This window comes from Dreissena polymorpha, chromosome 16 (assembly GCF_020536995.1).
Source record: "Dreissena polymorpha isolate Duluth1 chromosome 16, UMN_Dpol_1.0, whole genome shotgun sequence".
NCBI classification, from domain to species: domain Eukaryota; kingdom Metazoa; phylum Mollusca; class Bivalvia; order Myida; family Dreissenidae; genus Dreissena; species Dreissena polymorpha.
In genome coordinates, this window is record NC_068370.1 from 33,738,697 (window position 1) to 33,765,883 (window position 27,187).

The following is a 27,187-nucleotide window of genomic DNA, read 5'->3' on the forward strand; positions in this document are numbered from 1 at the left end:
TCAAACGCTTGCATATATTTTGATCGCTCCCAATACATAGTCTATTGAAACTAAAAACTGATATCTTTAACCAGTATAATAAAAATAAAGGTCAATTTCAATCAAACAAACTTAAGGATCCATCAACACTGTTTACAGATTTTTGAGTTTCATTTTGAGCTTTCTTTTTTAATTTCCCTTGTGCAAACAAGTCTGCAAATTCTGCCTCACTTTCTGCTATCAAATGATCCACAATGTTTCTTCTGTTGATCACTTCCTTCTTAAGTTTCTTCTTCCTAAATTTTGGGTCATCAAAACAGTCTACATTGTCATCTTTAAGAGTGCTGGTTTCAAGATTTACACCAATGTCACAATCCATGCTAGAGTGTCCACTTTCGCTACCTGTAAATATCTCATCAACTTCTTTGAATGGATCAAACTGATCTGGTTTATTAACTATTGCCTTATTTTCCAATGCTGCTAAGATCTTTTTGTTTGGTGACATATTGTCTTTCTTCTTTGGAGGTGGTTTTCTCAAAACTGAAGAAGTTGTAAACAAATCATCCAACACTGAAGTGTCTGTTTCTTTATTAACACTAGCAGCAGTTATTTCTGCTTTGATATTTCCTCCCAACTGACCATCATCATTATCAAGATCTTCACTCTGATTAGCCAGCTGCTCCAGTATTTCTGTAGGATCTTCTGAACTCCCTGCCTTTATCAGATGTTTTCTTCTCCTGAACACCTGACTTTTCACTTCTTCATTCTCTTCATTGTCAAGGGTCAGATAGGTTGGCACAATCTGTGTATGCTTTGAAGGACCAGGTTTCACAGAGTTATGTTCCTTATAAGATCTAGATTTTACACTAGAGTTACCACCATTTGCCTTTCCTTTCCTTTTTGGGGTTACATTTCTTCCTACAATCATCTCTTCTTCTTTATCACTTTCACATTCCTTAACTTTGTTCTTCTCCTCCTCCTCATTATCATTTGCATAATTGATACCAACATTTCTTGCCACATTAGGTCTCTTTGTTCTTTCCATCAATCTTTGTGTGTCATTAATGGTAATATCTGTTGAAGATTTCCTGGCAGTATTTCGGCAGTTAGTTTTGCAAACTTTTCTCTTACCTTCTCCTAGAATTAATATATAAATTAAATATACAAAACCCTTTAGTAATAAAGGATACAATATACTAATTAACTGAATAAATGGCCCATATGAAAGAAGGTCAATGTCACGGTCAAAATGATGTGTGTGTATAAATAGCGTTCAAAGACATCATTCATGCAAGACTCAAAGCTTTGCAGGAATCAAAGCTGATGTTAGTCGAAACATACTATTTTGAATTCTGAATAGGTCTAAGCAAAAACAAGACATGTGTTCAGAAACACAATGCCCCTTTCTGCGCCGCTTTGATTTATTATATTTTTTTGATTATATCCCTTTAAAAAAATATAACTTCCCTTGTGAAAATGATCTGTACCTGCCAAATGATAAATATAAATTATCTCCCTTTAAAGCTTGTTACTTCCCTTGGATTTGTTTTTTTACCTTTAACCTTGAAGGATGACCTTGACCTTTCACCTCTAAATGTGCAGCTCCATGGGATACACATGCCTGCCAAATATCAAGTTGCTATCTTAAATATTGCAAAAGTTATGGCCAATGTAAAAGGACCGACAGACAGACAGACAGACAGACGGACTGAGGGACAGCTCAACTGCTATATGCCACCCTACGGGGGCATAAAAATAGGTCAATTCAAAATGAGGTCAGATCAGTTGATCGTGTTAATAGAAAAGATCCATGCAAGTATCAAAGTTTTATAGCAATTGGCAGTATATTAACAGAAACATGTCATTTTGGATTAAACAAGATTTGGACTGTCTGAATTAACCAAGTCCTAAATTAGGTCAATGTCAAGCTAAAAAATCAGATCAGGTGATGTGTTGGGCTCAAAGGCGTCATCCATGCAAGCATCAAAGCTTGTAGGAAACATTAGGGATGTAAGACAAAACGCATTATTTTTTGGTAACTTCACAATTCGGACCTTCTAAATCTGCCAAAGTCCATAACAAGGTAAATATCATGGTCAAAATGAAGGCAGGTGATGTGTTTGTATTTAGAGTGATCAAAGACATAATTTATGCAAGTATCAAAGCTTTTAAGACCAATCACTATGTGCCTCCCTGTATTTGAAGATCTGAAGAGGCTGGAGACATAAAAAGTACACAGACTTAAAACAAGAGGGCCTGAAAGGTTTTACTATAGCCATATAAAGAAATATGCCCTAACCCTGGCGGCCATGTTTTTCAACCAACTGGCATCATTTTCAAACTCTTCCAAGATATTATTGGGATGAATCTTCTGAAAAAGTTTCATGAAGATTGGACAATAAATGTGGCCTCTAGAGTGTTAACAAGATTTTACTATAGCCATATATAGCCATATAAGGAAAAATGCCCCGCCCCTTGGCAGCCATAATTTTTCAAGCAAAGGTTACCATTTTTCATTCCATCCAAGATATCATTGGAACAAATCTTCTGAGCAAGTTTCATAAAGATCAGAAAATAAATGTGGCCTCTAGAGTGTTAACAAGGTTTTACTATAGCCATATAAGGAAAAATGCCCCTCCCCCTGGCGGCCATGTTTTTCAACCAACCGGCATCATTTTCGAACTGGTCCAAGATATTATTGGGATGAACCTTCTGACTAAGTTTCATGAAGATCAGACAATAAATGTGGCCTCTAGTGTGTTAACAAGATTTTACTATAGCCATATAAGGAAAAATTCCCCGCCCTTGGCAGCCATGTTTTTCCACCCATCATGACCATTTTTGAACTCGTCTGAGATATCTATAAAATCGATATTTAGAACAAATTTTATGAAGATTAGGCAAAAAATGTGACTTAACAAGTGTTCACAAGCTTTTTTTACTACATAAATATAAGGAAAATGACCCCCCCCCCCCCCGGCGGCCCTGTTTTTTACCAATCCAAACCATTTTCAAACTTAACCGTCATATCCAGAAAACACATATTCTGACCAAATTTTATGAAGATTGGATCAAAAATGTGACTTCTAGAGCATTCACATGTTTTCACTAAATACATATAGAGAAAACTGCCCCGCCCCCTGGCGGCCATGTTTTTTCATCGATCTGGACCGTTTTCGTACTTGTCCAAGATATCAATGAAACCAATGTTTTGATTAAGTTTCATGATGATTGGGCAAAAATTCTTACTTCTAGATTGTTCACAAGGTTTCTATATGGCCATATAAGGAATACTGCCCCGCCCCCTGGTGGCCATGTTTTTCAACGGACCGGAACCATTTTTGAACTCAACCAACATATCATTTAGACAAACATTTTGACAAACTTACATGAAGATTGGGCATCAAATGTGACTTCTACAGTGTTCACAAGGTTTTTCTTTTTTTTTACCTAGTGACCTAGTTTTTGACCCAGCATGACCCAGTTTGAACTCAGTCGAGGTATTAATGGGACAAATGTTTTGACCAAGTTTCATGAAGATCAGAAAATAAATGTGGCCTCTAGAGTGTTCACAAGGCAAAATGTTGACGACGGACAACGCGCGACGGACAAAAGGCGATCACAAAAGCTCACAATGAGCACATTGTGCTCAGGTGAGCTTAAAAAGTAACTTTGATATGTTTTGGATTCTCACGTAAATATCATAATGTACATTTTTCATTTCTTAAATGCATTCAGCTTAGAAAGCTCTTTAAGAAAATGTGCAGGATATTGACTTTACTTTTGACTAAAAGCCAAGGTTTAATATTAAATACCGTAGCTCCTCTAACCTAACTCTAACGACACCTGTATGTTGTGTATTTTTTTGTTCCTAAATTGTTTGGACGCGAAAACAGAAATTATTTTCAAGTGACTATAAACTTAGATTTATAACCATAGATATGGACGGTATAAGAATTCTGTGACTGAAAGTCAATCACAAAGTAACATTGAACAAGAGGGCCATGATGGCCCTGTATGGCTCCGCTGTTTTTTTATAAGAAAAAGGCGTGCAATGCGCATGGGTTGAAATGTACTCAAGCATGTGACTTTCTCTTTCTATCCCTCGTCCCACTGGGCACTTTAAGTTGGAAGGGTGAGCATTTTTATATATGAAAAACGTTACTACAGTGTTCACTTAACAGACAAAAAAGCCCAGGAATTGTCGCATAGGTCCTTTGCTTATAACAAAGGTACATTTATCTCTCCAAAATATATTGTCGTTCTTTCTATTTCACATATTTTTAGATGCTGAAGATCAAATCTACTCATGTTCTACAAGATTAATGAAAGTTCCTTCATTCAATCATGGAAGAGAACTATAAGATGTCACTACAACCAAATTTGGTAGCCCTGGGCCCAATGGTTATGGACAGGAAGATTTTTAAAGTTTGCACAAAAGAGGCTTTATATAAGCATATGTTCAGTTTTGTGACCCCCGGGGCAGGGTCAAATTTGAGCCCAGGGGAATAATTTGAACAAATTTGGTAGAGGACAATTAGACGTCACTACATACAAAATTTAGTAGCCCTAGGCTCTATAATTATGAACAAGAAGATTTTTAAAGTTTGCACAAAATAGGCCTTATTTTAACCTATGTTCATTTTTGTGATCCCCGGGGCAGGGTCAAATTTGTCCCTAGGGGCATAATTTGAACAAACAAAGTAGAGAACTATTAAATGTCACTACATACCAAATGTGGTAGCACTAGGCCCAATGGTCATGGACAAGAAGATTTTTAAAGTTTGCACAAAATAGGCTTTATATAAGCATATGTTCAATTATTGACCCCCGGGGCGGGGTCAAATTTGACCGCAGGGGCATAATTTGAACAAATTTGAAAAAGATTCACCCCAGGAACATTTGTGAGAAGTTTATCAGAATTGGACTTTAGTAGTTTAGGAGAAGAAGATGTTTAAAAAGTTAACGCATGCACGCACAGGCGCACGACGGACACAGGACCATGACATAAGCCCCACTGGCCTCTGGCCAGTGGAGCTAAAAACTGATTAAGATAGTTCACATATAATTACCAAAGTTTTCAGAAAAAACTAAATGTTTGGATTTTTCCAAAGTTGGATAAGTCTATTCTGTGGAACCTGAAGATGGCAAGGTTGAACTCAAGATTGTTAATTTATAATAATTTAAAAGAAAAAAAGCTTCAACAACCAAACTCACATCAATAGAGACTCACCTGTTGCAGATTCAATGTTAGGCCTATTCTTGGAGGAGACCTTTTGAGAACTTTGCCCAACAGGATTTTTGAACACCTTCTCCAACTCGGGATGCATGTGTGTGTAATACTGTTTCAACAATGCCATTCTTTCCTCAATATTTGAACACAAGATTTGTGTGGCAAACTCTTGAATGGTCAAATCAGGGGCATGGAGTTTCCGCATTTCTTCAATCTGTCTCCTGAAAGGGGAATATATGAAGAAAGCAATATTTGTAATAGTGGGATTTCCAGATAACAACAAGAGATTTGTTTGTAAGAAACACAATGCCCCCTATTGCTCCGCTTTGAAGCCATAAATTTGACCTTTGACCTTGAACGATGACCTTGACCTTGATCCACTCAAAGTGTGCAGCTCCATGAGATACACATGCATGCCAAATATCAAGTTGCTATCTTCAATATTCAAAAAGTTATGACCAAACTAAATTAACGAAGGTTAAAGTTTTAGGAACGAACAATACTATGATATTTGACCTTTGACCTTGAAGCATGACCTTGACCTTGACTTTTCACCACTCAAAATGTGCAGCTCCATGAGATACACATGCATTCCATATATGAAGTTGCTATCTTTAATATTGCAAAAAAAAGTTTAACCAAGGTAAAAGTTTTGTGACACACACATACAATAACTGACTGATTGACAGACAGACATGCCAAAAACATTATACCCCCCGATCTTTTGATCCGGGGGAATAAAAACATGCACAATGCTATGCTTGTGAAAACTCTAATTTATGGCATGTGTGTTCTCAGCCACCTTTATTATCCAATATAACCTATATGCCTCCTTAAATACTAGATTTACCAAGCTCTACAAAGATACAAATTATTAATAATTCATCAATTCAGCTTTACAGTAACCAAATGGGGATATGCATATATTTTTCCAAATAATATTGAAAAAGGGACATAACAAATAAGTTAAGTATAAGTAACACACACACAAAGCATATTAAATGAACATGTCATACATTTTGAAAGCTCTTGGTGTTTGACCAATCAAAACTTTTGCTGTGTCGGTGACCTCTGACCTCACAGCATTGATGTCGTCTGCTGCTCTCCGACCTCTACCTTGAACTTTCTGCACTGAATCTTTCTCATCATCTGAGGACTGTGGAAACAATAACATGTCATTTATAAGATGAAAAAAACTGTCAGAAACACAACTTTGGATAAATTACAAAGGAAGTTAGTAACTTGTGATTTTTTAATACAAAAAGAACATTTTTTCCCCAACAAGAAGAGAAAAAAATCTTAAACCATCGTAAATCATTTCTTTGTATTTCAACATTGTAATGTATGAAACACAGCTTTTAAACATGTGAACAAATGTTTCAATTTAGACCTTGATCCTACACAATTGCCAGTAATAACCATTTAACTTATCAACTATGAGCAACATCAATTATTGCAGTCATTTATAAAAATCATAAAAATGTTGTCAAGCTCATCCACCAAAAATTCTTAAACAACCCACCATTTGCAAGGGTTCGCACTGTACAGCGAGGTCCTGTGAGTTCTGGTGCAGCTCATAGACGTCCGAGATAGCGCACTTGGTCATGTGATCTTCCGCTCGACTGCCCCCCACCACCTTGACATTCTGGTGAATGTGCACCACACCACAGTCATCTGTACAGGTAAGTGTGGACACTGCTTATTCTTTATATGGTAGGTTTATTATGCTATGAAGTAAAACAAGGGACAAAATTGTCACAAAACCAGGTTTTCAATGTGAAAAAAGTCTGATAAAGGGAGACAACTCAAACTGAACTGATTGTTTACAATTAACCCCCTTTGTTTCAAAATAAATCTATTTTAAGTTGTGGCAACCTTGACCTTGGAGATATTGACTAATTCTTTCGTGTGACATCACGTCCCATGATGGTGAACAAATGTGCCAATTGATTTTAAAATCTCACAATGAACGACAAAGTTATGGCCCGGACAAGCTTGTTCAGCCCGCCCGCCTGCCAGCCTGCCCGCCCACAGACATTCACCAATCTAATAACCAGTTTTTTCCTTCGGAAAACCTGGTTAAAAACAAAACAAGAAAGAGCTTTGTCAGACAAAACAATAGTACCAAACAGGGTTAATGTTGTCAGAGTAAGAACAGGATCTCCAAAGGTTTCATCAATCTAGCCATTTTACTTTTAAGGTTCCTGATTTAAGTTGTCAATTATTCTTGTAAAAAATATTAGCCTGAAAAACAAATACTGATATTACAAATATATTCCCCTCATGGCCATTAATCCACATGCCTAGTTTCATCAACCCAGTTTTCGCACTTTTGTTGCAAGGTTTAATTTGTTTCTTAAACCATAGCAATCACATTTTTTGTCTGGCTTAAAAACCTGAAGTACCATTTTCTTTATTTTGAAACAATAGTTTTCTCCCAGAAGTGGCCATTTGCCCTCAAACTTAGTGAGGTGAAAGATATTGGCTATTAGATTGGATACATCCTTATCCTGGGAATATAGAGAACATACATCAGATACATGTACATCTAGGATTCACTAACCAAACACATCAGAGACATCTGCAAATGTTCCAGCCAGCGTCTGGTCAATCTGAAAGTGATCCTCTTTCTCAAACTTGTCCTCAAAAAGGGCTGGCCCCTTTCTTTTTAAGGGCCCTTTTCCTGTTTTACTCTGGTTTGGCTTTACTTTCCCACCAACTCGATGTTCAAAAGTAACTTTTGTATGAGTTTTAGAAGATGTCGCAAGTTTTTCTTCATTATCCTCATCGTCTGTATTCTCTTCTTCATTGTCAATTTCAATTGCTTTTCTTTTATTTTCTTTAGCATGGGTTGGCAATTTCGTTTTCCCTTTTTCCTGATTAATAGGATTTGGAATTGAATCTTTATTATCAGGATCAGATGTATAGTCGATAACATCATCAGAGTCTAAAATAAAATAACTTGATAATCACTCAAACAAAGACTGTGAAAGAAATGATGGAAAAAAGTTTATTATTACTATCTGAGTTTAACTTATTTCATTTAAGAAAAAACATCATCATACGCATAATGTGTTTTGCCTTAATCTTCTCACATGTTCCATACCACCCTTTAAATTGTCAAAGACATATTACAATTCTCTTAATAAAATATAACAACCATTTAAATAAACTCTTAAATATATGTAACCAAACGATAAATGAATTTTTAATTATAAATAACAAATATTCCTTTTTAATAAAGTATAATTATAACAATGTTGTATGTCAACACATGCCTGCAGAATATACGACAAATAATAATAATTAAGCAGTGCATTGCAAACTTTACAATTTGATACATAAAACATGTGTCAATTGGACATGGATGCCCCCACATTCCAAATTGTCTCAAAACTCAACTTATCTCAATAAAAATAAATGCATCTTTACATGGCAAAGTTATGGCTGGGACTAGAGTGACAATTCATCACTTATACCATTTTGGACCTATTATTTTGCAGTGTGTCCCTTAATGTTGGAAGTCCAATTTTTGCCTGTGACCTACCGGAACCCACTTATCAAGGTTAAAATTTGTGCTAAGGTATTTAAAGATCACTCATACTAGTGAAACGTTATGGCTTGGCCATGAATGACAAGATTCAAATTGAGTCGCGTTCTGAAAAAACTGGGCATAATGCATGTGTGAAAAGTGTCGTCCCAGATTAGCCTGTGCAGTCCGCACAGGCTAATCAGGGACAACACTTTCCGCTTTTATGACATTTTTCGTTTTAAGTCTTTTCTTAGCAAAAATCCAATTTAGGCGGAAAGTTTTCTCAGAACACGACACAATATACTATGTCCATCCTATGACATCTGTAAGTGACCTTGTCCTTTGCGATGGCACCTAGTTCTTGCATGCAATACATCCTCTCATCTAGATTTACATTTGAGCCAGTTTATTTTTGAATCAATCAATATATGAAAAAGTTATGGCTGATACAGGAGTTTTGGGGCTTACATCCGCACAGCCGTATGTACAAACACACAAACCGTGATCTGTTGTACAACACTCTTTTAGGGGTCATAAAGTATTAGAACTTTGTGGGATGTGATCAAGGCATTAGATTACAATATTTCGCTTATGAACCTTGTTCAGAGAAGAACTGAGCCAGGATATCGTGATCTGGTTGCTGGTTGTCATGCGAGGTCTCATCATGAACGACATCCTCATATTCCTCATCATCTTCCACTCGGACCACAGGTGGGATGTACTGCACTGTCTCAAAGCCTTCAAGAGCTGACTCAACCCTCTCATTGCGCTATAAATATCGGAAGTACACGTAAATCAAATGCTTTTCTTTTTTGGAAACAGAAAATAATAAGTTGCCTGCTTTGTAACTGGGAAATAAAATGTACATGTAAAAAAAAAAAAAAATCATCTTATTTATAAACTGGTAAATGTTTCAATCAACCCATGTAAATTAGCAATTTTTTTTTTAAACAAATGATTTGTGTTTTTGGAAACATCCAGACAAAACAGGCTAATCTGGGATGCCACTTCACGCAGATATGAGTTGTGTTCTGAGAAAATTGGGCTTAATGCAGGTGCGTAAAGTGTCATCCCAGATTAGCCTGTGCAGTCCGCACAGGCTAATCAGGGAGGACACTTTCCGCTTTAATGGTATTTTTCGTTTAAAGGAAGTCCCTTTTTACTGAAAATTTAGTTATTGCGGAAAGTGTCGTCCCTGGTTAGCCTGTGCAGACTGCACAGGCTAATTTGTGACGACACTTTACGCACATGCATTATGCCCAGTTTTCTCAGAACAAGACACATGCGTTTACCTTGAGAATATCCCTTGTAAAGCAAGCCTCGCCAGTACGCAGGGAGAACATGTTCTTGATTCCAAACAGCTCCCCCTTCTGGTGCTTGCTGCCCTGCACTGCGTAGAAGTACCTGCGGGCATTCGTGTCCTCAACTGTCACATTGAGCAGTTGCTGAAAAATATTAAATACATTACTTTATGCTAACTGTTGGTGCGTTCATTTTATGCCATTTTTCAGTCTCTATATCTTATGCTATTTTCAACCAAATTTATGCTATTTTTCAGTCTTTTTCTTTCATGCATATATACACTAACAACACTTAGCATGCATAAAATGCACATTATGCACATGTTGATTTAATCACAAGGAATTGCCAGATATTGATAGTACCTGCGCTGTTTTTCATTTATTTATATCTTACCTTAATCAGTAATGTTTTACAAATTTCATGGGCTTTTTTGATTCAGTTAATATTATTGCTATTGAAAACAAATTCTTAATAGTTTCATTTATAACATCAGCCATATAAACCTGAAAGCCCCAATGTTAACATATCATTCCAAACCTGCTTATAGATCTGTCTAAGGTACATGTTTTCCTCAATGGTTCCCGTTGAAACGAGCCTGTACACCTGCACATCACGCCTCTGTCCTATCCTGTATGCCCGGTCCTGGGCTTGTAGATCATGGGTGGGGTTCCAGTTGGGGTCAAATATCACTACCTTGTTTGCCCCTGTGAGATTAAGGCCAAGACCACCGGCCCTTTGAAAATTAAAATAAACAAGGGAGATAACAGATTGTTTTGTTTTTCTTATATTAAACATTTCACTATAATAAACAGTATTCAATCAGGCAATATGGGTCAATTAAGCTATTCTTGGACTAATTTTACTGTTCTAACAAGTCTTAAGAGCACTTACTTATAGTAGTTACTGACAATAGCCCTAATTCATGATAAAGAAGTTTAGGGTAAAATGGCTGAAAAAAGATTGAATGACCAACACAAGATCTTGTGCACAAACTGTGGACTGCCATTTCTTTACTCTATTAGGACATTCTTAATGTACTAAAAAGTATTATTGTTCATCATTTTAGTTATGGAACACTGTTTTTCAAACTGAAGAGAATAATATAAGACTGCTCTACTTTGTGGAGATTAGGCAGATGAAGATGTTAGGGTCTGTGTTGAACTCTCTCACGACGACCATCCGTCTCTTTGAAGAGACTGTGCCATCTATCCTGCGATACTCGTACCCTGTACTCATCAGGTACTGTTCTATTATATCCAGCACCTGTGGTTAAACCGGTCATCATTGTATGGTAATCAATTGAGTCGCATTCTGAGAAAACTGGGCTTAATGCATGTGCGTAAAGTGTCATCCCAGATTAGCCTGTGCAGTCTGCACAGGCTAATCAGGGACGAAACTTTCCGCTTTTATGGTATTTTTAGTTTCAAGGAAGTCCCTCCTTACCAAAAATCAAGTTTAGGCGGAAAGTGTCGTCTCTGATTAGCCTGTGCGGACTGCATAGGCTAATCTGGGAAGATCACATTTTACGCACATGTATTATGTCCAGTTTTCTCAGAACGCAACTCAATTAACTAAACATATGTGTTTTCCAGTCTTAAATTGGCAACATTACACAGTAACTAGTCAGTTGTGTACATATTTCCTTTACAGTAAAATACATTCAAGATTTACCTGAACTCATGACATTATCCTAAACAACAAAATCTAACTGAACAAACACACAAGCGAATAGAAGTAAACATGGCAAATATGTATTTGAATTCATTGGGTAAAAGTTGGAGAAATTAATTTTATTTGAGTGGAGTTTTGTTTTTAAATGGCACATGGCCTCTTAAGAATCCAGGATCAGTTCAATTTCTGATTATAAGTCTGCTTTCTGTTACTTTAATATCTCAAATTATAATCACAACCTCAAACTATAAGTACATTCCTAACAACTAGGTGAAAGCCTACCTGAGTGGCATATGAGAATATCAGGACTTTGCTATAGTCTTTGCTGAACACATTCAATAGCCCTTGTAACACCTGAAACATAATTTTAGCAATTTTAATGTGTGCTTGTGTGTGCTTTTGTCTGTGTGTTGGGTCTTAATATGTGGTCAAATGGTATGCTTACTGCTTCTATTTTTACATTATATTAGGCATTTGCAGTCTTTGTTATATACTTGTAAGTAAAAGCAAATGTTTCCAGTCTGAAAGAAAATTATAGCTTAGAGATTTCACAATCAATTTAACTATCTACTCAACCATTTACTTGAAATAAGTCAGATTTTAAGTCATAGCTATGTTTGGACATGTCTGTCTCAAAAAGACTTACTCCAGAATTTGCTTGATTTTGAACACACTAACCTGGGAATAAAAAGAGCTGACCCATTAAGCCTTTTCGAACCCAAATACCATAGCAACTATAACAATCAAATGAAACTTCAATGGTCCATGAAAAGGGTCAGAGTACACATGAGACGGTTTTATTGCAAAGATCTGTAGATCCAGATTTTAACAACAGACTAATCTTGATATGTCAAGTAATAATGCAGGGGCAGATAATGTAAGATGAAGAAACCACCTTCATTTTCCCGCAGTATTTTGGATCAGACAGCGTCCTGAACGCAGCTTCACAAGTCTGTGTCACAAACTCGGGGTGGTTCTTGAACGCAATCTTGCATATTTCCTGTGCCGTTTTGACCTGCCTCTCGCTAGTTTTCAGCGTCGGAATGAGGAGAGCTACGTGATTGGCCGTCTTGAGTAGCAAGTGCATAAAGGTGAACCTCAGTGACTTCACTGAGATGCCATCTGCAGCAGTCTGAAATGGCGTCACACACATGTGCTTATGTGTTCATAGGCAGTAAGACATAGTTCTAAGTTCATGGGCACTACAACATAGTTCTAAATTCATGGGCAGTAAGACATTGTTCTAAGTTCATGGGGTATAAGACATAGTTCTAAGTTCATGGCCACTACAACATATTTCTAAGTTCATGGGCATTAATACATTGTTCTATGTTCATGGGATGTAAGACATAGTTCTGAGCTCATGGGCTTTAAACATAGTTTTAAGTTCGTGGGCAGAAAGGGATAGTTGTCAGTTCAAGACATAGTTTTAAGTTCGTGGACACTTAGATATAATTCTACATTCATGGGCACTAAGAAATATTTCATTGTTACTAAAACATAGGTCTATGCTCATGGGCAGTAAGACATAGGTTTAAGTTCATGGGCACTAAAACAGAGTTTTAAGTTTATTGGCAGTAAGACATAGTTCTGAGTTCATGGAAAATAAGACATTCCTCTAAGTTCATGGACAGTTAGACATTCTTTTAAGTTCATGGACATCTTTGGCAACTTGACATAGTTTTAGGTACAAATATTGAAAAGCTCAAGGTGATTATTGTGGATAGAAGATGACAATAAGCAACATGTGTGTAAGTAACACAGAGTTGAAGCAAGAACTGTTGTTGCTACAGAAAAGAGTAAAATCTACTACACCTGTCATTGACAGAAAAAATGGAAGGAAGAAAATACAATTGCCATATGCCCCTTGCATTGAGATGAAGAGAGGGTTAAGAATATTTTACCTTACGTACATATAACACACACTGTTTCCTAGGAACTATTTTTAACCTGAACTAACATTATCCATGTTATCCCATACCTTGTTACAGCACATTCCCTGTGGCTGGCCGCTATCACACACACAAGGGTCCTCACTGTGCAGTACTGAGGCCATGTGGGGGTGTGACAGGATGGTCTTGTAGATGCTGGTCTGCAGCTGAGACAGGCGACAGAACACCACACTGTCATCTGGAGGGTGGGAAAGAGAGACAATTAGTTGAAAGTAACCATTTAAGGCATTATTTATGGCAAAAAATCTTTGTTATGAAGAACTAAAAGTCTTGGATGCAGTTAACATAAAATAGCAATGTGTAATTTGTATATATGGCCGATTAAGTACAAAATAAAGACAACTATTTTGTCAAAAATAATATAGCCATTCAAAGGTCTTGGTTAAATTGATCTTGACCAAAATAGCAAACAGACCAAAAAATAATTTGGCACATTTTGTATTATACAAGAGCCATAAATCATGAGTGATTCAGACAATCAGGCTGGTTATCAGAGATAATATGCCCACACACAATTTGACATACAGTTTTGTTTCTTGCAACCTGTTTGGTAGTCCTAGAGGCCACATGCCCACTCAAAGCATGTGTTCCATAAAAGGCAGGAATAACTTTGACTGTGTGCAGGGTAAAAATCTACTATTCGATGCTTTTACCATTGAATCAGCACTAAATAATTTCCTTAAAGAAACCAATGACAGCCAAATGTATTCTACATTCCTGAAAGAAAGCCTTCGACAAAGTCTACAGGTTCAACCAAGAAAACAACAACTTTGTTATGGGCTTTTTAGATAACTTTTGCAGATTCAACTATAAATCATTACACACAATTACTTGAATAGTTAAAGGACTTGATTTAATTCAGCTTTTTTTTTCACACCAAAGATAATTATCAAATTACTGAATTCTATAGAGACAAATACCTTTTTTAGGCAGCTGGTCAGAAATTAGAGTCTTTAACCTTCGTATCATCATGCCTTTCCTGATATCAGCTAGCCGCTCCTTTTCTAAAAAAGGTTTAATCAAATCTGATTTTTCTGTTATTGATAGAACAGAAGAGAAGCAATTCTCAAAACTTAACAGTAAATCATGTTTAACACATTTAAACCATTTGATGTAATGTTGTTATATATAACAATGTGAATTTATTGCACGTATTCAACCATGTAAAAAATACAAAAAAGCTTCATGTCTTAGTTTTTATTCTGTTCAAATTTAACTCCAACATGCTATGGACTCAGTGGCAAATCAAGTTAAAAACTGAGTCCAGGTCATTATTTGTAACAGGAAATATGAACCACAGCTACAATAAGAGCCATACTTCCCCTGACTTTTTACATGACTGTTAATAACATAAATATTGAGATCAAATTTGAAATTCAATTACCAAAACAATCAAAAATTAAAAATCAACCATGATATTTACAAGTTAAAAACTGTTTCAACTCACGTCTGCGTGCCATAGCCAACTCCCTCTTGTTAGCATCATGTCTCTGCCCCAACTCCATGGGCTTTACAAAGTCAGTCTCAAAGTCCTGCAGTCTCCCTAGGCAACCAGGCCGCGCCCTTGAATAACCAGGCACACTGGTATGTTAGTTCATTTGATTCAATAGTAGACACTTTTATAATTATAACTTGTCAAGTATGTTGTACACACCAGAATTACAGATGTACAACTTTTGAAGTCACATGATTCTACATTTAAAGAAATCAGAACAATTTTTCTTTTTCATCCCTTTCTTTATAACAAAAAAAATATATTGCCGAAATGGACGTTGCGCAATCTCTATACATGATTATGAGTCATACATATACAGCATTTTATATCATAACTCTCGTCTGTGTGCATTTTTCCGAAACATTTTAAACACCGTTGTGGTCAAACGAAAAATGCTTGTTTATATTATGTTGTTCCGTACACTTCTTAAAAACATGTATTGGGAATATGCATTTTACATATATTATTATGATTCAACTGGCTAATATCTATACAGAATTTAGTTCCTGACAATCTGTTTGGACATAATTATTACTTTCAATTTTAGTAGTTGGCATTTACTTACTCCAAGAAATGACTACGCAATAGTATTTGGTTTTTTTTCCCACCATTTTGGAAAGGGCCGGGACCCTTTGATATTGGGAAAATTCGCGTCATTTTGACTAAATTTGGAAAATTAGTATTGTTCTCTTTTTTTTAACAAATACTGTAAATTGAGATTAAAAGTGATATTTATAATATATTCACTAAGGTTTTACCCATAGAGCTTGATTTGAGATGAATAACATGTTGAGATATAATGAAACAAAAATATCTTTTTTGAAAGTCTTCCATTGGGAATTTTCAGGTCTCATTTGGGAAAAATAAATACTTTTTTCCATTGGGAATGGGTCCTTTTACAGGACCCAAATTTTAACCAAAAAAAAAACACTGGTACTACAACAAGAAGATCGAGATACCATACATTGTGTTTAATGAGCAGACATCTCTGCCCTGTAGTTTATGACACCTTTTTGTTAGTTTTTATTTGTCGGCACAGTATCTGATCATAACAAGATTGAACACGGGGCATCACATTCAGCCTCGTTCCAGAATTCTGCAAGTCACATGACATTGGGCTCTTATCAATTTTGGCTTATTGTGAAAAGGGTCTAGGCATGAGACATTAAATCCAACTTAATCCACGTTTACATACTTCGTTTGTTTCTGAATCAAATTAAATCCAGTTTTGATACAAATGGGTATACAATATACAGTGTACTTAACTAACATGTGACATTACTGTAAAAAGCAAATGCAGTAAAGCTGAATCAAATGTGTTGACTTAATTTTGGTAGATTAGCGCTAATTGTTATCAACTTTATAACTTATTGTGTGTATTGTATTTTTAAGGGATGTTGACTAAAGAGCAATTGGCTTTGTTGTTTCAAACACTTGTTAAAGGTTATTCGGTCCCACTGATCCAATTAAAACATTGATCTTGTCAATGGCACACAATAATAAGGGCACATTACTATCACTTGATAAAAAAAGACTATTTAATTGACATGTGAAAAACAAGCCCCACCTCCTGCCAATGATACTCAAGTGTCCACCCCTTTTTCCCACCACAATTTTTGGTCGCATGTATTACAAACAAATTGGATATTGACTGACACATTTTTTTTTCACATTAAACATTTGGAAAATTTATGTGCTGACGAAATAGTTTTTGTTTTTTAAAAGACGAAATTTCATGGTGACTAAATTAATGGTTTCACAATATAATGTATGACAAATTTGTATAAAAGTAAGCAAAACAAGAGGGCCAAGATGGCCCTAGTTCGCTCACCTGAGAGGAGTCGGTTCATTCAATCTTTACCTAATGTCAAACTTGACCTAGATATTGACCAGAAAAACATCCTGGTCAAGTTTCGTCATTATTGAACCAAAACTCTGGCGTAGGGAGTGTTTTTGTTTTTGTAAGATTTGAAATGGTGACCTATATTTTGAGTTGACCCCCCTTACCAAACATCAAACTTTGCTTACAAGGATTTTATATAATATAATGAAAATGTGTACAATCTAAGGGCAATAATTATTGCATTAATTATGTGATTTTGCTCATCATCAAACTTGACTGAGATTTTTCAGCAACTTTGATAAAGAATGCTTGAGAAATGTGAATGCTAGAGAGTTTACAAACCAATGTGGACGAACGGACAGCGGACAAAGACCAATCCTAAAACCTCACCTGAGCAATCAGGTGAGCTAAAAAGTGTGTTTTACCGATCTGAGCCATTTTCCAACTTGTCCAAGAAATCAATAAAACCAATGTATTGACTAAGTTTCACGATGATTAGGCAAAATTTGTGACTTAAATTGTGTTCGATCACAAGGTCTCTCTAAACAGTCACATAAGGAAAACTGCCCCACCCCCCTTGCAGCCATGTTTCTTGACCCATCGGGAATATTTGCAAACTCATCTGAGATATATATAAAACCAATCTTTTTACCAAGTTACATGATGATTGGGCAAAAAATGTGACTTCTAGAGTGTTCACAAGCTTTAAGAAAACTGCCTCCCCCCCCCCCCCCCCCCCCCCCCCCCCCCGCAGCCATGTTATTCAACTGACCGGAACCATTTTCCAACTCAACTCTCGTATCAAGGAAACAACTGCTCTGACCAAATTTCATGAACATTTGGCAAAAAAATGTGACTTCTAGAGTGTTCACATGTTTTCACTATATACATATAGAGAAAAATGACCCGCCAACTAGCGGCCATGTTTTTTCACCAATCTGGACCATTTTCAAACTCGTCAGACATATCAATAAAACCAATGTTTTGATTAACTTTCATGATGATGGGCCAAATTGTGACTTCTAGAGTGTTTACAAGGTTTCTCTTTAGCTATTTAAGGAAAACTGCCCCGCCCACTGGCGGCCATGTTTTTCAACGGACCGGAACCACTTTTGAACTCAACCAACATATCATTAAGACAGACATTTAGACATAGTAACATGAAGATTGGGCATTATATGTGACTTCTACAGTGTTTACAAGCTTTTTCTTTTTTTTTGACCTAGTGACCTAGTTTTTGACCCAGCATGACCCAGTTTTGAACTCGATCGAGATATCATTGGGACAAATATTCATATGCCCCCTATAAACGCTTTGATAGAAGTTATAGCATATTTTGAAACCTAAACGCAGATTTTGAAACCTAAACGCGGACCCTAAGTTCAAGCTCAAGGTCACAAGGGTACAAGATTTTGTGCGTATGGAAAGGCCTAGTCCATATACACATGCATACCAAATATGAAGGTTATATCTCAAGGGACATAGAAGTTATGAGCATTTTTCGAAACCTAAACGCAAAGTGTGACGGAAAGACGGACAGACGGACAGACAGACAGACAGGCAGACAGACAGTCCAATCACCAAAAACATCATACCTCGAATAACAATTAACACATAAATGACACAACTACACGGAATTATTATGAAAACATTAATAATCATAGGGGAGTAACTACTGTAAGCTTAAATGCAATATTTAGAAGAGTTGTCTCGCATGTTACATGACCTTAATTCATGATAGTTTACAGGCCTTTTTACTATATAAATATAAGGAAAACTGCCACCTCCCCCTGGCAACCATGTTTTTTAACGGACGGAACCATTTTCCAACTCAACTCTCGTATCAAGGAAACAAAAGTTCTGTCAAAATTTCATGAAAATTGGGCCAAAAATGTGACTTCTAGAGTGTTGACATGTTTTCATTATATAAATAGAGAGAAAAATGACCCGCCAACTGGTGGCCATGTTTTTTCACCGATCTGGACCATTTTGAACTCGTCAGACATATCAATCAAACCAATGTTTTGACCAACTTTCATGATGATTGAGCAAAAATTGTGACTTCCAGAGTGTTTAAAAGGTTTCTCTATAGCCAAATAAGGAAAACTGCCCCGCCCACTGGTGGCCATGTTTTTCAACAGACCGGAACCACTTTTGAACTCAACCAACATATAAAAAAGACAAACATTTTGACAAAAGTACATGAAGATTGGGCATGAAATGTGACTTCTACAGTGTTTACAAGTTTTTTCTTTTTTTTGACCTAGTGACCTAGTTTTTGACCCGGCACGACCCAGTTTCGAACTCGACTGAGATTTCATTGGGACGAAACTTCTGACCAAGTTTCATGAAGATCAGACAATAAATGTGGCATCTAGAGTGTTTACAAACAAATGTTAACGGACGGACGGACAAAGACCGGTCACAAAAGCTCACCTGAACAATCAGGTGAGCTAAAAAACATTGGTCAACAAACCAGTCCAGAATGCTGAAGAATTCCTTGAGATTGTTCTGCAGGGCAGTGCCAGTGAGACCAAACCTGCGTGGGGTAGGAATCTTCCGGAGGGCCTGCGTGGCCTTGGCATTCAGCTCCTGCCAATATGTACATAATCATAGTACTCTGTCCCTTTTTGAACACCATAGGCAATCTTGAGTTTGTATCAGACAACATGCCCTTGTTTTCTAAGGGCAAAAAGGGAAATCAAGAGTGAGTTATTGTTTTGAAGACTTTAAGAAACTGCATATTAAAGGGGCCTTTTCACGTTTTGGTAAATTGACAAAATTGAAAAAAGTTGTTTCAGATTCCCAAATTTTTGTTTTAGTTATGATATTTATGAGGAAACAGTAATACTGAACATTTACCATGCTCTAATAGAGCCATTATATGTATCTTCTGACATTTTAAAAACCTGAAAATTATAAAGCATTGCAACGCGAATCGATTGAATAATTTGGCGAGTTCTGTTGTTGTCGTTGTATTTTGTGAAACTACGAAGATTGCTTATATAAAGTATAAATTACGACTAACACACATACTTGGCAGGATGGCCGAGCAGTCTAATTGATAGACTTTTAACTCCTGGACTCCAGGAGTCAGTGGTTCGAGCCCAATTGAGGGTTACTTTTTTTTCTTTTTTAAATTTTATTCTTGATTTTTTACTGGAGTTTTTTAGGTCCAATGTTTACATTTATCAATAAAAAGCATTTAATGACAAACTTCAAAACATGCCAAAATCTGTGAAAAGGCCCCTTTAAAACCCAGATGCTTAAACATGTTGCATCAAAATTTTTACAAAGTACAATTCCAGTATAATATATTTTACCATAAACATAAATGTAAGGATAAATCAATTATAATTATATTTGCACACAGAGGAAAACATTAACACAGTATTCTTTTAGTTCAGCTGTTTGTTAGGATGTTACATTCACTGAAGTATTGATAAACAAGAGCTGTCACCATAGGATGACTTATGCCCCCTATAAACGTTTGATAAAAGTTATGAGCTTTTTTCGAAACCTAAACACAGATTTCGAAACCTAAACGCGGACCCTAAGTTCAAGGTCAAGGTCACAGGGGTAAAAATGTGTGTGTGTATGGAAAGGCCTTGTCCATATACACATGCATACCAAATGTGAAGGTTATATCTCAAGGGACATAGAAGATATGAGCATTTTTTCGAAACCTAAACACAGATTTCGAAACCTAAACGTGGACCCTAAGTTCAAGGTCAAGGTCACAGGGGTAAAACTTTTTGTGCGTTTGGAAAAGCCTTGTCCATATACACATGCATACCAAATATGAAGGTTATATCTCAAGGGACATAGAAGTTACGAGCATTTTTCCAAACCTAAACGCAGATTTCGAAACCTAAACGCGGACCCCAAGTTCAAGGTCAAGGTCACAGGGGTAAAATTTTGTGTGCGTATAGAAAGGCCTTGTCCATATACACATGCATACCAAATATAAAGGTTATATCTCAAGGGATATAGAAGTTATGAGCATTTTTCGAAACCTGAACGCAGATTTGGAAACCTAAACGCGGACCCCAAGTTTAAGGTCAAGGTCACAGGGGTCAAAATTTGTGTGCGTATGGAAAAGCCTTGTCCATATACACATGCATACCAAATATGAAGGTTATATCTCAAGGGACATAGAAGTTATGAGCATTTTTCGAAACCTAAACGCAAAGTGTGACGGAAAGACAGACGGACGGACAGTCCGATCACTATATGCCACCTTTTCTTCGAAAAGAAGGCATAAAAATATATCATTGATAATTTTTTTTTAATTACCCTGACATCATTTGTTTAATTTTTACAAATGAAATTGATACCATATTTGTTTGTTTGGTTAGATAATGTCATCGATAGGCATAAGTGAATGAAGACAGATGGTCAGTCTATATAGTACTCCACAATGGACAGCATTGATTTTCACGCTTCATATGTAGGTCATGTAGGTAGACTCACACACCAAAATTCAGCTCAATATCTTTAAGTGTTGAAGACTGCACATTCTTATATAAGACAACCCTTTATGCACATGCATTAAGCCTGATTTACCCAGGCTAATTGGATGTGCTTGTTTTTATATGATAGGCTTCAGAGACTTTTATTTATGAAAAGGTGTCCTTGAAATGTTTTGTAAACAGATAAGGCCAAAAAAAATATAGGTCCGTTTCTGGTCTCCTTGGGAAAAAAACAGAGTCGGTAGGTAGGGATTTTTTTTAAATTTTTATTTTGGAGGGGGGGGGGGGGGGGAGGGTACTAGCATGGAAGGCTACTAAAGCTTATAATAAGAAATACATGTATATTTATGCTTTGTTTGCTTGATATAACATCTTATATGAACGAAAATGAACATTTTTTATTTATTTATTTTTGTTTTGTTTGGCAACCCTAATGAAAAGTTAAGGGTCGGCGCTGATTCGGGAGAAACGGTCGGGCGACCGGAAACGGACCAATTTTTTTGTGGCCCAAGAAGAGCCCACATTCTTGCCTTTATCTTGTGCACTTCATCCACAATGACTGCTGTCCAGTCCACAGAATTTAACGACTCCTGAAACATAGTTGACCTTGACTCACTTAACAATGATTACTGGTAGACTCAAAAAACTAGAAATCCGTAATCACTACACATGTTTGGATAAAATAAAACCTACTATATATTCTATAGCAGAAAAAATCACAAAGGGATTAAATTCGGCCAAAACTGGTTGCAGCAAAAAATCTTTTCTTTATGATCATCTGCACATTAAGGTTATTCGAATGCTTTTATGAAATCCAAGAAGCAGTTCATTTCAGTTCACAAAATTAGAAAAAAAAGACAAAGGACCATAATTTAGTCAAAACGGGTTGCATCCAAAATTCGTCTCTCAACTATCAACAAAAACATTAAGGTCTCCTATGTCCACTTAACATTTAAAGAGGATTTACAATTATATTTAATAGTATGAAAAGATGCTCTGTTCAATAAACACAAATGCCCCAGGTGGAAGCCTCTTCAGTATTGATTTGATTGCCCAATTTAACCCTTTCAGTGCGGGAACCGTATTTTAAAGGCCTTTGCAAACAGTTTGGATCCAGATGAGACGCCACAGAACGTGGCGTCTCATCTGGATCCAAACTGTTTGCTATTCTGATAGTATTCTTTGAAAAAAAATTGAAGAAAATGCTTATTTTACAAATTCAGCAGACGACATTTTAGCAGACGACAAATTTCCCAGCATGCAAAGGGTTAATAAGTCAAAAATAGGTCAATGTCAAGGTCAAAGTAAGGTCAGGTGATATGGCTGTTTGATCACATGAAAAGACTTCATCAATGCAAGTTTCAAAGCTTTGTAAGAAGCATTGGATTACCTTATAAAATGGACTAACAAACTTACCAGTAGATGCCAGGAGCATTTTAACAGAAAAAAGGACATAATTACTTCCTTTTATATCATGCACACATTATTCGCATCAAACTGTGAAAAGTGTATGCTCAAACCAGACTAAATCTTCCTTTATTGCCCACTTATAATCCTCAATTTTCGTTATTATGTCCTCCATCACTATAGTGGGGGACATATTGTTTTTGCCCTGTCTGTTGGTTTGTTGCTTTGTTTGTTTGTCTGTGTAAACTTTAACATTTGCCATAACTTTTGCAATATTGAAGATTTTTAGCAACTTCATATGTGGCATGCATGAGTATCTCATGGAGATGCACATTTTGAGTGGTGAAAGGTCAATGTCCAGGTCATCCTTCAAGGTCAAAGGTCAAAATATATGGCTTCAAAGCGAGGCAGTAGGGGACATTGTGTTTCTGACAAACACATCTCTTGTTTACATTTCAAATACTTCTTAAAAAATAGTATCGCCATCAACTGAAGAGCACACCCACAATTATGACTACTGCTAAAAGTAACCCCTATATAATGGTGCCTTATCCTACAAACCAATCGAAAGTGACCACTTACCTGGTGGTCCCTGAAGGTTTCGAATGTTGTGACCACAATCTCCACCTTACCACGCCTCACCTCCCTCAAGCAGTCATCTTTGTCAGACCCATGGAACTTCCTGCAGAAGATAGGCATATCAGCAACAGATCTTACATGTGATAAATATGAATACAAATTCAAGAAAATCCGGATGAAATATGCATATATATAAAACATTTAGAACCTCATGTAGAGATAGATATAGGAAAGACAATATAAGGACATATATAGAGTTACTTGTAGAGAATGGAATTGAGGGACGAATCTTTTCTTTAGAGATAGACTCAGTAGAGAACAAGGGCTGTTTGTAAAACATGCATGCCCCCATTATGGGCTGTCCGTTGTAGTGGCAGCCATTGTGTGAATACGTTTTTGTCACTGTGACCTTGACCTTTGACCTAGTGACCTGAAAATCAATAGGGGTCATCTGCGAGTAATGATCAATGTACCTATGAAGTGTCATGATCCTAGGCAAAAGCGTTCTTGAGTTATCATCTGGAAACCATTTAACTATTTCGGGTCACCATGACCTTGACCTTTGACCTAGTGACCTCAAAATCTATAGGGGTCATCTGTGAGTCATGATCAATCTACCCATGAAATTTCATGATCCTAGGCATATGTGTTCTTGAGTTATCATCCGGAAACCATTTTACTATTTCGGGTCACCTTGAGCTTGACCTTTGACCTACTGACCTCAAAATCAATAGGGGTCATCTGTGAGTCATGATCTATCTACCTATGAAGTTTCATGATCCTAGGCGTATGCGTTCTTGAGTTATCATCCGGAAACCATTTTACTATTTTGGGTCACCGTGACCTTGACCTTTGACCTAGTGACCTCAAAATCTATAGGGGTCATCTGTGAGTCATGATCAATCTACCCATGAAATTTCATGATCCTAGGCATATGTGTTCTTGAGTTATCATCCGGAAACCATTTTACTATTTCAGGTCACCGTGAGCTTTGACCTTTGACCTACTGACCTCAAAATCAATAGGGGTCATCTGTGAGTCATGATCTATCTACAGATGAAGTTTCATGATCCTAGGCGTATGCGTTCTTGAGTTATCATCCGGAAACCATTTTACTATTTCGGGTCACCGTGACCTTGACCTTTGACCTAGTGACCTCAAAATCAATAGGGATCATCTGCAAGTCATGATCAATCTACCTATGAAGTTTCATGATCCTAGGCATATGCGTTCTTGAGTTATCATCCGGAAACCATTTTACTATTTCGGGTCACCATGACCTTGACCTTTGACCTAGTGACCTCAAAATCGATAGGGGTCATCTGCGAGTCATGATCTATCTACCTATGAAGTTTCATGATCCTAGGCCTAAGCGTTCTTGAGTTATCATCCAGAAACCACCATGGTGGACGGACCGTCAGACCGACCGAAATGTGCAAAGCAATATACCCCCTCTTCTTCAAAGGGGGGCATAACAAAACATTATCCATAGGTAAAGGATGCCCCCTAATTTTGTCTTAAAACTCAACTCCTGTCAAAAACCGATTTCAATTGTGAACTTGACCTTTAAAGTAAGGATATGATACAGTTGACAGACCACCTCCTTATAGTGGCCATTTGTGGTTCTTTATTTTTTAATTTGCAGGATGAATGAAAAAGCTACAGTCCAGGCAAGTTCAACCTCTAAATATGAACTTTTGTGTAGCAAATGAGCCGCTAGATTGTCTAATGATTAATAATGATTATTTATAATCCATCACTAAGCCGCTAGGTAAAGGCAAGGAAAGACATTTTTAAGATCTTTTAAGACCAAATTGTGAAATATGACAGTAAATTGTAGCCTGAACTTAAAGGGAGACAGGCTGCATGTGAAATCATTTTATGATGGTTTACATTTTTGCCAGCTTCCTGTAAAGAAAGGCATTGAAAGGAAAATATCTAGAACTTCCTGCAGAGATAGCTATAGTTGAAAAAGATCTAGAACTTCCTGTAGAGATAGATATAGTTGGAAAAAGATCTAGGACTTCCTGTAGAGATAGATATGGTTGAAAGCAGATCTAGAACTTGTAGTAGAGATAGCTATAGTTGGAAAAGATCTAGAACTTCCTGTAGAGATAGATATAGTTAAAAAAAATCTAGAACTTCTTGTAGAGATAAATATAGTAGAAAACAGATGTAGACCTTCCTGTAGAGATAGATATAGTTGAAAAAAAATCTTGAACTTCTTGTAGAGATAAATATAGTAGAAAACAGATGCAAAAACTTCCTGTAGAGATAGATATAGTTGAAAAAAAAATCTAGAATTTCCTGTAACATAAATACTAGTAAAAAAAAGACCAATAATTTTCTGTAGAGATAGACATTGTAGGGAACTATATAGATCTTCCTGTACAGATAAAATTCTTGGTCATGATCAAGAACTTTCTGTAAAGACTTTGTATGAAAAGATACTGAACATCCTGTATAAATAAACATAATTTATAAATATCTAGACCTTTCAGTTGGCATCAGCATAATGGTCTTTCAAACCTATCCAAGAGTCAACATAGAGTACTAAGCTCCAACCTGACAGAGAAGTGGCCCCATGTGTCCAGCTCCTCCAGCCAGTTGTACAGCACACAGCCTGGCCCTATGATAAGAAAGGGGCCTGAATAGGGGCCAGCCTGGTACACCGTATCCGAGAGCTCCCTGATGAAGCGGGGCTTTTGCCGCAACACGTCACACTTGTCCCCTTTCTTCCCCAATAGGGCTGATATGAAGCCAATCACCTGACAAATTTGGAAACATAGCCCATAACCTTATTTCAATATAAGGAATAATGGTTTGAGTAAAAAAACATTGATAAAACTAGCATACTGAAAAAATCCTTTTGTTGTACATCTGCAATTTACTTAGTATAAAAAGGTCCTTTTATTTTAAAAATTTCAAACAAGAGTAACAAACTTGGCCTATGGGTAAGGTTCAAAAGAAATCCATCAAGCAACTTAAACTTAAATCTAGCTCGAACAACAATGATAAGGCGAAGAGAATAGCTTGCCTTTTCTTGAAACATTCAAGCTAAAAAGGATGATTTACCTGTAAGTACCAGCTCTCCGCCATACCTGTATTGTTTTGCCCAGCCCCATGTCATCCCCCAGTATGGCCCCTCTGTTCTGCTTGAAGTGATCATACAGGAATCTGATACCCTCACGCTGGTAATCACGCAGGAACTGATTCAAATTGGCCGGTACCTGCAACATGGAGCTTTACTTTTTTTTTTATTACTTAAGTGATATACAAAATGGTAAAAGTGACAAAAACTTTAACATATTATATATTTTATTAACATATTATATTGAAACTGAACTGACATTATGTTTATGGGATACCATTAATGTTGTCAAGAGCAATAACAATTCACATCTCAGATTCTATGCATTCTAGGATTAATTCCCAAATTTAGTATTTTCGTTCGCTTGATTTAGAAGTAAACTGCATCACATGCTTCCATCTGAGCGCACTCAAAAAAAAGGGAAAAGTTAAAGAGAATATAAACATAAACCCTTTACCACTAAGATACATATTTTGACGTTATTTGTAGTCCCATAGAAAGTTAAATTTAATTAAAGACCTTTCTTAATAAATTCAAGTTTAAAAGGTTTAATTTCCAACCCTTAGTTACTGATGAGCAGCAAACAGCATAAAACCTGAACAGACAGCAAGTTACTGGCAGCTGTTTTGGT

At 36.6% G+C, this 27,187-nt stretch overlaps 1 protein-coding gene across 1 annotated transcript in view; it reads right to left on the reverse strand.

The window, feature by feature from the left end:
* The window catches only part of LOC127861404 (DNA excision repair protein ERCC-6-like 2), a 40,658-nt gene continuing 13,471 nt past the window's right edge, over positions 1-27,187 (reverse strand). The window contains exons 8-26 of the mRNA XM_052399863.1: positions 26,567-26,695; positions 26,031-26,233; positions 23,469-23,568; positions 22,010-22,069; positions 19,484-19,599; positions 15,117-15,232; positions 14,590-14,673; positions 13,699-13,847; positions 12,613-12,849; positions 12,000-12,071; positions 11,164-11,309; positions 10,584-10,779; positions 10,037-10,189; positions 9,342-9,513; positions 7,776-8,159; positions 6,735-6,886; positions 6,229-6,368; positions 5,213-5,433; positions 1-1,116 (exon numbers count right to left, since the gene is read on the reverse strand). Coding sequence (XP_052255823.1) covers positions 98-1,116; positions 5,213-5,433; positions 6,229-6,368; positions 6,735-6,886; positions 7,776-8,159; positions 9,342-9,513; positions 10,037-10,189; positions 10,584-10,779; positions 11,164-11,309; positions 12,000-12,071; positions 12,613-12,849; positions 13,699-13,847; positions 14,590-14,673; positions 15,117-15,232; positions 19,484-19,599; positions 22,010-22,069; positions 23,469-23,568; positions 26,031-26,233; positions 26,567-26,695 — 3,849 coding nt within the window. The 3' untranslated portion in view covers positions 1-97. The remainder of the gene's footprint in view (positions 1,117-5,212; positions 5,434-6,228; positions 6,369-6,734; positions 6,887-7,775; positions 8,160-9,341; positions 9,514-10,036; positions 10,190-10,583; positions 10,780-11,163; positions 11,310-11,999; positions 12,072-12,612; positions 12,850-13,698; positions 13,848-14,589; positions 14,674-15,116; positions 15,233-19,483; positions 19,600-22,009; positions 22,070-23,468; positions 23,569-26,030; positions 26,234-26,566; positions 26,696-27,187) is intronic.